General features: G+C 44.7%; 1 protein-coding gene across 1 annotated transcript; it reads left to right on the forward strand.

Moving 5' to 3' along the window:
- Positions 1-9,189: 9,189 nt before the first annotated feature.
- On the forward strand, positions 9,190-12,502 carry LOC131239389 (TPD1 protein homolog 1-like). Its single transcript, XM_058237081.1, has 4 exons — positions 9,190-9,335; positions 9,875-10,184; positions 10,466-10,564; positions 12,154-12,502. Exons 2-4 carry the CDS (start codon positions 10,100-10,102, stop codon positions 12,486-12,488), a joined length of 519 nt encoding a protein of 172 aa, XP_058093064.1. The 5' UTR covers positions 9,190-9,335; positions 9,875-10,099; the 3' UTR covers positions 12,489-12,502.
- Positions 12,503-13,177: the final 675 nt, after the last annotated feature.

Genomic DNA, 13,177 nt, shown 5'->3' on the forward strand with positions numbered 1-13,177 from the left:
ATCCCAGTCTAGCGCCATAGAAAAGGCACTACACGCTCATTTAGTCATTTAGAAGCATGTTAAAATGATCATTACATGTAGGAATGTTTTGATTTTTCATTGGCTCTGGACCTAGTGTGCAAAGAGAGCATACCCAATCTAATTAAAAGATGATAGGTGCAAAGAGAGATGACATGGCTGGGTGAAAGTATCAATCTAAGCCGTCCATCTGCTTTTCACCTGGTGGATTCCAAATGGTTCCGAATACACATGCATAAGATGAAGGGACTTTTATGAATGAGGTCAAGGGCAACGGATTGCAGCAAGCAAGAATTCTTAAGAGAAGTGATAAACATAGCCTATGCCACGTATTTCTTTTAAAAAAAATGAAGACTCTCCATTTTAAAGGATTTGTGATAATGTTAGCAATTTGTAATGACTACACTCAAAGAAAAGATTGATATCTTCTTTATTTGATTTGCACACATAGAATATGTTACTTGAAAAAGGACTGCCGCACATGGTTGGCCTGACACGCACTAATTGAGGACAACAATAGAAAACACATGCACCGCCAATTTTTCACCATGGATCCTAAAATTAAATAAAATCTATAATTTAGGTTATCCACACCCATGGGAAATTGAGTAAAATATGTTTAAAACCTCTATATTCATGCCGTGTGGCCCATGTGTCATGGAAATGTCCTGATTTTAGAAGAATCCATCAATCCACATGTGGTGCGTCAGATGAGTGGATTGCATTGTATATTCACACCTCAGTGGATTCCACACATTCCAATCATTTCCCACCTCCACCCCAGTGTTGTTGAATTGGCCTGATCTTTGAGCCTCAGTCCAAACACATATTCAATGGCTAACTCAAGACCAAACTCGAAAGATTCAAGGAAGCTTTGGGCTGATGAGTTGCCACATATCCTATGGGCATGTTAGACCACTGCTTGAATGATTACCGACAGACCCTCTTTTCACTGGCCTTCAATGTAGAGGCAGTGGTCCCATTGGAAATTGGGATCCCGTCAAATTGTACTAAATGTTCCGACTAGAGGAAAACTACGAGCATATGCCTACTGAGTCTCAACCGACTCGAGGAACTCAGAGACAGTGCATAAGTGAGAGTTGCCACATACCAACAAAGAGTTGCTCGGCATTACAACTCAAGGGTCAAGCAACGAAGATTCAGGGTGGGAGACATAGTGCTCTGAGAGGTCTCTCTGAGCACCAAGGAGCCTGGCTCGAGAGCTTTAGGACCAAACTGGGAGGGACCTTACAAAGTCACCAGTATATCCTGACTAGAGACATACCTGCTGGAGGACTTAGAGGGGCTAACCATGCCTCATCCTTGGAATGTAGAGCACCTGAAGTTCTACTATCGGTAGTAACTGACCCGATCGAACTCTACAAGCACGTTATGCATGCCAAGCAGACATAACACCTCACATGTTAATTACTTATAATTTTTTTATGAATAAAAAAGAGCATGCTTTTCGTACATCCACGAACTACTGTCTACGAGTGATGAACACAGCGGCTAGAGAACCTGAGAAGGGGCTAAACTCGAGCCGGTGCCCTTCCAACTGCGAAAGGCTTGACGACTAGGAAGCCAAAGAGAGCGAGAGGCCGAAAAGGCACCATCTAGCTAGGCTAGTTACCTTGATAAGGTAATGAACCCAAGGGACACAGCCAGGACACAAATAATCGACACCGACCTAAGTGCTTGGGATTAAAAAGGAAATCCCTAAATGGTCCGACCCCTATTATGTTTCACCCTATCACTCAGCCAAAGCAAACCAAGCTCGGAAGCGGGGGACAACATGCATACACAAAGACAAAGGTAAAGTAATGATTCAAGTTATGTAAATTTTTTTTTTTTTTTCATAATAATGAAAAAAGTCAAGATTACACAAAGTCTACTAAAAAAAAAATGCCTATAGTGGCAGAGGTCCCTCTAGCTCAGGAGTGACTTTATCGATGGCGACTTCGGTTGCATTATCAACATTCTTTGTTGAGCTTGCCTCTTCGTCCAGCCACTAGGCTAAGCTTAGGAAATTGCCCTGGACCTCTTCTCGACAATTGGCGAAGTTTGTGTTGAAGACTTCCTCCAACTCTGCTTAGTGGACCTCAGAAGCTTTGTAAGCCTCCACTGTCGTACCGGCCTTTGTCTTGGCCACTATGGCCCTCACCTCTGTCATAAGCTTGGCCCTCTTGGTCATTAGTGTGGCACTCCGTTGATGTTCCTTCGCCAGTTGGGATAGATTGGCCTCCCGCCCATCCTTAGATACGCGAAGGTCATCATGAAGCTCTCCAAGGTCATTTGTGGCCGATACCAACTCCCGGGCCTTCAACTCAAGGTTAGTCTGGGCAGGGCTGAGTAGGCAGTCAACCTCCTTGACCCGAGCCATCAGGGTGAATGGAAAATTGGTGGAGAGCGATAATCCTGAGGGCCTCTTGCAACAGAAACAAAACCAATGTTAGTAAAAAAAAAAGAGGGGTAGAATCTACGTGTTATCGATAGAGGTGTACACGAGTTGAACCGAGTCGAGCTTGGCACGGCTCGACTCGACTTGGCCACTAGCTGATCCCAGCTCGAACTTGGCTCGACTCGATCCTCGAACTTGACTGGCCAGCTTGGCTCAGTTTGGTTAGTAGCTCGGGCCAAATCGAGCCAAGGTGGAGCCAAGTTCGCCTATATAGCATTTTCACAAACACATGGACTGCATCTTCAAATTCTAACTGTATGTAAAACAATAGTAACGATTTTACAGGTATTTCATCAAACACCTTGTAGGCAACATCAAAATCAAGAAAAAAGGGTATTTGTTTCATATACATACATTCCTTGCCACCAGTAGAGTTATACACGAGTAGCAAAAGGTCGTTAACTCGCTCGACTCGGCTTGAAAAAGCTCGACTCGACTCGGATCGAAACTCTGTTCAAACCGAGTCGAGCCATTTTTTGGAAGCTCGGAACATTTCGAGTCAAGTCCGAGCTAGATCTAACTCAACTCGGCTTGACCTGAATACTGCTCGAACTCGGCTCGACTCGGTACAGGGTATATATACCCTTCAAAAAAAACCCTACCCCCTTTTCAAAATACATCCTGGCCGCATGACCCTAACCCTACCCCACCTCTTTCTTCCTCTCTTCCTCCCTCTCTGTCAATTCGGCCGGCGAAGCTCTCCTCCCCCTCTCTCTACTCTTTGACTCTCCCTCATCCTCCCTTACCCGCACGGCCGCACCGATGCATGGCCGTCTTCCTCCCTCTCTTCCTCCTTCTCCATCAGTTCGGCTGGCGAAGCTCCTCTCTCTCTCTCTCTCTCTCTCTCTACTCTCTCCCTCATCCTCCCTTACCCGCACGGCTGCACCGATGCACGGCTGACGGCCCGTCTTCCTCCCTCTCTTCCTCCTCTGTTAGTTCAAAAACTCGGCTCGAACTCTGCTCGAACATGGCCGGGCCGGGCCGAGCCGAGCCGAGCATGAGGTGGGACTCGAGCAGTCCGAGTCGAGCATGAGCTGGGCAAAGTTCGGCTCGACTCAACTCGTGTACACCTCTAGCCACCAACCAATACTTCGTTGTGTCACTTCATCAAACACTTGGTCAGTAACATCAATATCAAAGTAAATGAGTCACCGAATCGGTTCAATCCGAGTTCGAATCGAGTTAGGGTTCGATTTGAGTCGAGTTAAGCTCGGGCAAGCCCGAACTCGGTTTGAAATTTTTTCGAGCTCAAAAAATAACTGAGCTAACTCGGTTCGTGTACAACCCTACTTATTGACGTACCTTGATGGCCGAGTTCACCACTATCGAGAACAGCCGCTCGGGATGCAGAGACAATAAATAATTTACCTATTTCTCGAGCAATTGGCCCCACCCCAGCTTAAGAGCACGACCAGATGCCTCAGGATTGAGGAAGAGGAAGACGAAGGCCCTTTATAGTGGCCTCCTTGAGGGTCAAGCCTTGGTGCTTAAAGGCACCTCTAGTATCCCAGGCCTCCTAGGCCTAAGCTCCCTCTGCCCTTGGGAAGGTGCATTTAGCTCAACCACTTATGGTGGCCTAGCGTCAAAAGGAGCAGCAACAACTCCCCCTTCCAACCTAGCTGGATCTGTTATGGGGGCGATGCTTGTAAGAGCTCCACTTGTTGGTGGGTCAGAGGTAAGGGCGGTCGCCCTTGTCCCCATGCTCTTCAGCCTTTCTAGCTCAGCTGAAGATGGAAGGTTCCTCTTCCAAGAGTGAGGGTGGTCCGCCATTACTGTAATCGCAATAGAGAGAGGTCAGTATGAAAAAGCTTATCTACAAAATCAATAACCAAGAGCCAACTCAGGTTGAAAATTTTACCTACCGGAGTAAAACCGAACTACTGTAGGAGCTGCGAAGTAACCAACCTTTTATAGTCCCTCTGAGCAGTAGGACGCTCTCGAGCAATCCTGATTTGGCACAGATGGAAGGTGGAAAGACTGTGTTGGAATCTAAGAAAAGGTGCAGAAGAAAAAGAACCAGACGTCAGCATTGAAGGAGCAAGTAAACAAAACAAAAACAAACAAAATCTAAGCCTAACAACTAAATATGTGGTACGACCTGAGAGGGTGAAGGAAGTAGGGACCTGAGCTTGTAAGCCCTCTAGCTCCCCAGTTACAAATAATCATTTGTTCTTCCAACCCTTATTAGAGGATGGGTTGTTGGTAATAATGGCTTGACCCTTGCCCGACCATGAAGAAAAGTAATACAAGTCATGAGAGTTAGGGCTACTCTTGGCCTATTACAAATAGAGGAGCTCATCCACTGTGAGATATGAGTTACCGACCAGCTCCTAAAGAATGCAACAGCCGAAGATAGCTCTTCAAACGTTGGGGTTCAGCTGCCCACAATGACTCTGTGGTAACTTTAGTTACCACAAGGTGGAGAGGAAACCAAAGACCACAGGAAAAGAACACTGGATAGAATGCGACCTCCTCCGTAGGAGGTTGACCGGTGACTTCTCCAGCTTGGGGAAGTCGAAGCCCCACCGTGATGTATGAGTCTTATCTACACCGTCCATCCATTTTTTCGTATCATTTTACCTTATAAATCCAAAAATGAGGTAGATTGAAGGCTCGAGTGTACTACAAAATGGGGATTAAAATCTTATCATTGAAAACTTCTTGGGGGCCATAGATGGAGTTGTACACGAACCAAGTTAGCTTGGTTAGCTCGCTCGACTAAAAAAGGCTCAATTCAACTCAGTTTGAAACTGAGTTCGAGTTTGCTCGAGCTTGACTCGACTTGAATTGAACCTCAACTCAAATCGACTCGGATCGAATTGACTCGGTGACTCAGTTATTTTGATATTGATGTTGCTTGCCAAGTGTTTGATGAAATGACTCAATGAAGTGTTTTTCGTGCACATACATTCTCCGCAAAATCGGATAGTGGCGAGGAAGGATTTTTTTTTTTTTTTCGATTAGCTTGTTAGTACACAACCACTGTCAGTACACACTCCACTGTTAGCCACCCCCACTAGGGAATCGATACCATGACCTCAGTGTTGAAATGAGGTATCTTCACCCAGTAGTGACGAGGAAGGAATGGATATGAAATAAATCATTATAAAAAAATAAACTTTACATTATAAAATTGCCCTCAAATCATGATTTTGATGTTGCCCACCCAGTGTTTGATAAAATACCTGCATGCTATTGTTACTATTTTGCATTCTATGAAAAATTGAAGATGCGTTGTATGTGTTTGAGAAAATGTTGTGTAGGCTTGAACTCGCCCGAGCTGCTTGAACTGAGCCAAGCTGGCCAGTCAGGCTCAAGGACCGAGCCGAGCTGAGTTGGAGTTGGAGTTTGCTACTGGCTGAGCCGTGCCAAGCTCGACTTAGTTCAACTTGTGTACACCTTTAGGCCACGAAAGTTTTGGATGGAGCTTATATTTGTGTTTTCTCTTCATCTAGGTCTATGTAACTTTATGAATAGGTTAGATTGCAAATAAACATCACGGTGGTCCTAAAAAAGTTTCAACGGTCAGAATCATTATCACCGCTGCTCCATGTGGTGTGGTCCACTTGAGACAGTGACTCATTTTTGGTTTTATACCCTAAAATGATATGAAAAAAAATGGATGGACGGTGTGGATAAGACCCATACATCACAGTGGCCACTCAAAGCTCCTGACCTCTCCTTGCTGGAACGGGCGAGGGTAGAGCTGGGCATTGAGTCGAGTCGGACCGAGTTAGGGCTAGCTCGACTCGATTTGGTTTTGAAATAGGCCTGATCTAAACTCGATCCGACTCGATACTGAGTCCAACATGCCTGAATTGATCCCGAGTTCGGTCTGGCCTAGATTGAGAGATGAGGAAGGGAGGGAGAGAGAGAGAGATTGGGATCGGATCGGGGTAGGGTTAGAGAGTCAGGTCGAGTCGGGTTAAGTTATTGAGTAACTCGAACTCATCTCAGTTTGAGTTCGGATTGGGTGAAGCTTACTCGGTTCGGACCGACTCACCCATTCGACTCCGGTTGAGTTGGAACCGAGTCAGACAAATCAAGTTAGCCGGATCGAGTCCTCCCGTACCCACCTCTAGCGGCTGTAGGAAGCAATCGGCGTCCATACAATACACACACCATGGTGGGGCCCACAGAACTTGGTGGGTGGTGTGTGGCACACAACGCAATCCACTTTTATTAGTCCATGTAATTGATGCCACGGAAAGCATGTCCTGGTGGTAAGCTTCACACGTGCAAAGTGGTGGTGCCATTACACGTGCGGCTAGGGCAATGATATTGCTTGAAAGAACGGATTTGCAATGGATATAATTCCTAAAAAATTGCCACTAAGACTCAGAAAAATAACGAATGTACCCTGCTGCAGTGTCACGGAGTGTCTCATTAATCGATCCTCGACCCACGTGTATGGACTGTATATTCGGTGCATTTTGCCGAAATAGAGTCTATATTTGAGAGATCCAAACCATCCACCTTATGAATCCTAGGTTGGGTGGACCTCTTCCGGAAAATTGCTCAGATTTACAAATCCTAGCAATAAAAAAAAACTCATATTTTCTCATATGAATGTGGATAGTTGTTATATTTCTCATCTTAACCATTGGATGTGTTTGGATTTCACTTATGATTGTCTAAAGCTAGTTCGTTTTGGCACATGGTAGCTTGAGCAGATGATCTTATCCGTTTGTTGGGTGAAAATAGTCAATGGTATTGATTTTGTCGGGCAATTTGATCGAGTGAAGCTATGGACATGGAAATGGAAGGAAGTGGATTGTCTGGTGTACCACACACCAGCTGCGTGTGTCGTACCAAGACGAGAGTCGACGCTGATCGAGCTCCAAGCTGAGTTGTACGAACGGTTCAAAGGAGATCAAAGTTACATGGCCCCACAATGATGTATTTATTATATCCACGCCGTTCATACATTTTTTGAGATCATTTTAGATCATTATCCAAAAAATGAATCATGTCCAAAGATCAAATGTACCATACCACAAATAGCAGGGAGATAATGATTTTAACCTTACACAATTGGTAGGGCTCAACATAATGTTTATTTTCCATCCAATCTGTTCATAAGGCCAAAGAGACCAGGATGAAGAGTAAAAACAAATTCATATTGATCCAGAACTTCTGTCACCCCAAAAAGGTTTCAATGGTAGACGTTCAATTTTGCAGTGTGGTCCACTTGATAGTTAGATATGTCTTATTTTTCGTCTCAAGACTTACTAAGAGATTGCAAAATAGATGCACCGTTTAGATATAACACATACCTTATGATGAGACCCACAAGATTTGCTGACATCTGTACATCAGCTATATAGCTGGTGTGTGGTATACCAGCCAATCCGCTTCCGAAATGGAATGGGCAGGTTATTAGGCACAAGTGATCTTGGACCGTTGGATACCCTTGGGTGCCCATCAAATGATTTGATCAGTGGCCACCTTCAAATTTTCACAACGAAGACCTGTTTATAGATCACTTTTTCAATTTTCTTCCTCATTCAGATAGTCTACGAAGAAGGAAACATTTGGACCAACGTACACTATTGATTTTTATAAGGCCCACTATGATTATTATATAAAATCCATTCCGACCATCAACTTTCACAGCAAAATTTAAACCTGAGTCCCATGAATCAAGGCAATAGGTGGTTTCATTGGACCACGCAAGGGAAATAATTTGAAGGGTAACTGTTTCCTTTTATACCGTTTCCAATTGTGTGGTCCACCTAAACAAAGGATGAAGATTATTTGTGGGGCCTACACCTAAGATGGGTGACGTAGCTGGTTGTCAAAGTGAATTTCACATGAACATTAAGGTGGGGCCAACTGACCTGCCGACCCGTCTGCTTGCACGGCCTACCGTAGCCGCCGTTAAGCCACGACGGAGGTGATTGAATGATGAATTAATTACATTAAATTCATCACATTAATGAGGTAGTTTATTGAAAACTTTTTGAAAAACAGGTTCCGGCATGTAAAATAGATATGGGAGCGGATTAGGTGTTACCCGGGAAATACCTTAGTGGTGTACCCTTACCGTGTGGGGCCCAACTTAATATGATTTTTGTATATCTATTCGGTACATCCGTTTTTCCATATCATTTTAGTAGGTGATCCTAAAAATTAAGAAGATCTAAATTTCAGGTGGGCGATACAACTGAAAATTCTGGTTAATGTTCATTAAAAGATTTTTGAGGCTACAAAAGTTTTAAACAAAGCTGATATTTATAATTTTCATTCATCCAAGTCTGGTTGATCTTATCAACGGGTTGGATGTAAAGGAAACGTTATTTTGGGCATTAATGTAGACCCTAGGAATTTTTAATGGTGGATATTCAATCACCACTTTTTCCTGTGGATTGGTTCAATTGATATTTGGATCTAAGTATTTTTTAGTATGACGTCCTAAACGGGACTGGAGAAACGGATGGACGGCGTGGATATACAACAAATAATTACGGTGGGCCCCACATTAAGGGTAACATGCACTAAGGTGTTACCCGGGGAACACCTTATCCGCTCCCGTAAATTAAATGTTAATTGGGTAGGTTTTTGTAAAATCCCAAAAAAACTCATATAACTCGAGCATCTCTCTAACTAACTATGGTTAATAAGATCTTTAACCTGAGGTTAAACTCAGTTAAAGCGATGGTATGAATATCCCTCCAATAGAATCTCCCCCATTTGGACGGACAGATCAGAGCCCAGAGAGAGATCGAACAGAATTCCGAGCGGGAGAGCGATCGACGGAGAGAGAGAGAGAGGAGTCGCCTCGAAACCCTAGCCGTTTCTCCTCTGAAATCAGCACGCCCTTCGACGAAGATTGTTCTTCCTCGTCTATTCAAAGGTCCGATCTCCATCCCTGCAAAGAAAATCTGTGAAAAATCAACGCATTTTTCTCTCATTTTACAGCCCCTGTTCTGCTCTGCCAGACGCCGAGCTGCGTTCCGAGCCCCGGATCTCGCGAAAATCCCTAGAAATCGCTGCGTTTTTGCCATTTTCGTGTTTTCTCAAGGTCTTTTGGCGTTTCATCTTCCGAATGCTTTGATTGCTTTTCTCTTGTAGAAATCTCCGCTTTCCGATGGTGTCTGGTGTTTTCTCGACAAGGCTCTTCAGGGAATTCGACTTTCCTGCTTCGATACGTTTATGGAAGGGCTCTTTTGTCGAAATTCCAGTCGATTTTTCCTTTTTCTGGCTTTGGAACTGAGTTCTTTCAATGCCCTGCCCGGAGCTTTCTTTTTCGGTGCTCTCTCACATGCAGATCTGATTTACAACAGTTTCCATCGAAATCACCTCGAGCTTTGAGGCTTGGAAGTCAAATCCCTGCATTGATTCTTCTTAAGCAGCTACGTTTTAGATCTTATTCTACTCGTTTGATTGCTGCAGCTCTGAGTCCTTCGCTCTTCCACAGCACGGGTCCGCATCTGCTACATTCCAGGCATAGACGGTCGAATTTCCTCGCTCTAAAGCTCCGAACTAGCAGATTCTTCAGAAATCGCCGATTGGGGTTCTGAAGTCCGCGTTAGGGTTTGAGCCTGTAAAGTTCTTCGATCAAGCCAGTTTTTGCTTGCAAATCTCTTAGAAAGCGGGAGATTCTCGAAGGTTCCATCGATGCGGACTCTCTCCAAGCGTCGGGTCGTGCCGGTTCTCGTTGCAGCGGCATTTTTGGCCGTGTTCCTACTCGCGTTTTCTTCCGGTCTGTTGCTCTCTCTCTCTCTCTCTCTCCACCAACGTAGATTCCTACTGTTTCTATATTATTTTATTATATATTTTATTTTTCTGGTCGGTATGCTGTTCTTTTATTCCATGGTTTCTCTTTCTGCAACATGAAAAGCGATTTCCCATTCCTTTTTCGTCTCTTTTTGTCTTCTGCTTTGCTTCGTTCTTTCAATAATATAATCTTAATAATTAGAAGAAATATTTTTATTTTATTTTATAGTTTTTAATTTTTATTTTTTACCTTTTGAGTTTCTGCAGGCATGCAGCATTACGAGCGTCCGATGCAGCTGACACCGACCGCTAATGAAAGATCACGTCGTTCTCTTTCTTCTGTCGGCCGCAAGCTTCTGGACCATGGTAAGGAAACTGCTCGCAGCTCAGGCCATCTGCTAAAATGCACCGGTAGAGCGCACGTTATTATTCTCAGTTCGCCCATAGCCGTCCTTCGGGTTTAGGGGTCTTTAATTGGTTGCGTACGTTAGTATCTATTCCTCTCTCTCTCTCTCTCTCTCTCTCTCTCTCTCTCTCCAATCTGAATCGGTGTAGGGATTGGGATAACATGCGCCGGAAACTCTTAAATGGAGACGTAGGGCCAGTGCACGGTATTACTGTGATTCAGCTCAGAAAATAATCTGAGCCGTTCGATTCTGCGATTCTAATGCGTTTATTCCTGCCCCGTGGAAACTAAACATATGGCGATTCGCTTGGGCGAGTTGTCGTTTACTTACTATACGTGCGGCACACCAAGGCGTGAAACGAAAGTTGTGTAGCCATCCGCTCCGTCCATCTGCGGCAGATCATGTTAGGATCTGAGACCCGAAGTCATGCCGATCCAAAACTCAAGTAGGACACAACAGATATAAGTGATGATGGAGACAAACACCATGGAAACCTTCGTGGGATCCCACCACGCTGATATCTGGAGGGCCCCAACACGGTGGGGCCCCCAGAGTTTCCTATGGTGGACGTCCTCTTTCCCACTGTTCCATGGGGTGTGACCCACTTGAAGGCGGTAGTATCAGATTATTTTTAAAAAAACCCTACATCCTAAATTGAGGCGGCACAACTGATGGACGGTGTGGATGTCGCGCACTAATCATGGTTGGTCGACTGCACTTTCGGTAGAGAATCTCCGTGCCCATTACGGAGCGTGTTTTTTTTTTTTTTTTCCTACTTTCTTTAGTTCGTTTTGCCTCTCTCGCGCCTTAGGGTGCAGCGTTAATCGCCGGCCACTATGGGCCACGTGATGAGCTGTCTTATGATTTGAACCGTTCATATCATCTGTACTACCATGGACCTGCTATTTTCCGGAACTCACGCTTCAGTGACCATCTGAACCTTTTGGTTTATGGGGCTGGACGCAAACCATTGAAAACTTTCATTTCACTAGCAAGTGTAACCTAGTGTCCAGACCGTGTACGGTTCTTCGAGCCACTAAGCATGTGGACCCAGCGTGCAGCCACCAGATCCTGCCAGTCGACAGAGCTAAAAACGAACGCAACTTTTTTGTCTGCCCTTTACACAATGGTAATGGATGGGTTAGATACCTCTTTCACCAATAGGAGAAATCTACTCCGTTCATCACAGACCAGAAACGCCAGGTGTCCAAGGCATGTCAGGCTCTCCCACGACCTAAAAGTAGGTTAGAAAAGAAAATTAGCAAAAAAAGATTAAACAAAAGAAAAAGTAAAGTCGCATCGTTACGTTGCTTTGGGGTGGTGCTACGCGTAAAAGCATGTTTTTGTCCTGGGCGGCAGACATTCTGCAGCCGTGGGCTAGTCGAGTGCTTTCAGACGGTGGTTGTCTTGTCTGTTTGTCTACTCTCTTGCTTTTTATTTTTTTTTTAAAATTTTCTAATCTCTTCGTGTTGGCGTTTTTTTTTTTTTTTTTATTCTTCTGTTATCCGTCCGGCGTCTCGTACGTACGTGGCGACGTGTGGGGAGCAGCGGCAGAAGAGACGAACAGGATCGGTGAGAGGTGCTCCAAGGACGACATACGGCTGTATCAGGGGGCCACGACCCCACTCCCCAACGGCATTCCGACGTATACGGTCGAGATCCTCAACGTTTGCGTGAGCGGGTGCGCCATCTCAGGCATCCACCTCAGCTGTGGCTGGTTCAGCTCTGCGCGCATGATCAACCCCACCATCTTCAAGCGCCTCCGCTACAACGACTGCCTCGTCAACGACGGAAAGGCTCTCTCTAACGGCGGCAGCATCTCCTTCCAGTATGCCAACACCTTCCGTTACCCCCTCTCTGTTTCCTCCGTCACCTGCTACTGAACTAGTAGTATAGTTTTACTTTTGATACCCTTTTCCTTCCACTTTCGGTTTTTAGAATTGATATTTGCACCCGCCCCGACTGAGAGTTACACCCTTCTTGATCACTCTGTGTAAACGCAGAAATAAGAAAGAGGGCGTATTTGTCAATCGGAGTTTGGTGTAAATAAATAGTGGGGGCACTATGTTCTCTGCAAAGGGGATGATGGAAAATGAAGATTTGTTTTTTTGTTTTTTTTGGCATCAAGCTTAATATCTGTTGATGGGTCGTTTTCATTTTTTCCTTTTTCCTTCATTAATGTGGGATGGGTACGTGTCTGTGTAGGTAAGAAACAGGGAATAGGGCTGTGTAGCGTGAGTGGGTTGATCTTGTACATAGCTAACGGAGAGAGAGAGAGAGAAGAATATATGGTATATACATACGGAAGGAATGTTTTGGTGAAAGAACCTGGTATATGATATATCATATGCAATCTTTTTGGTAACTGTGGGTTGATGAATTTTTACTGTCATTGTTCTTCTTTTGCATGCCTGTTGCTTTTCATCGTTCTTTTGTTTTTTTGCTCGTTTTTTGTTTTCACGGGTGGAGGGAGACATTAAATGTGGAGACTGCAGGCGCGTGGAATCTCTGATCATTTTTTTTAATAATCCAGGCCGTTTGTGTGATGGGTGGTCTCACCGTGGTACCCAAA

This window comes from Magnolia sinica, chromosome 3 (assembly GCF_029962835.1).
Source record: "Magnolia sinica isolate HGM2019 chromosome 3, MsV1, whole genome shotgun sequence".
Lineage (NCBI taxonomy): Eukaryota > Viridiplantae > Streptophyta > Magnoliopsida > Magnoliales > Magnoliaceae > Magnolia > Magnolia sinica.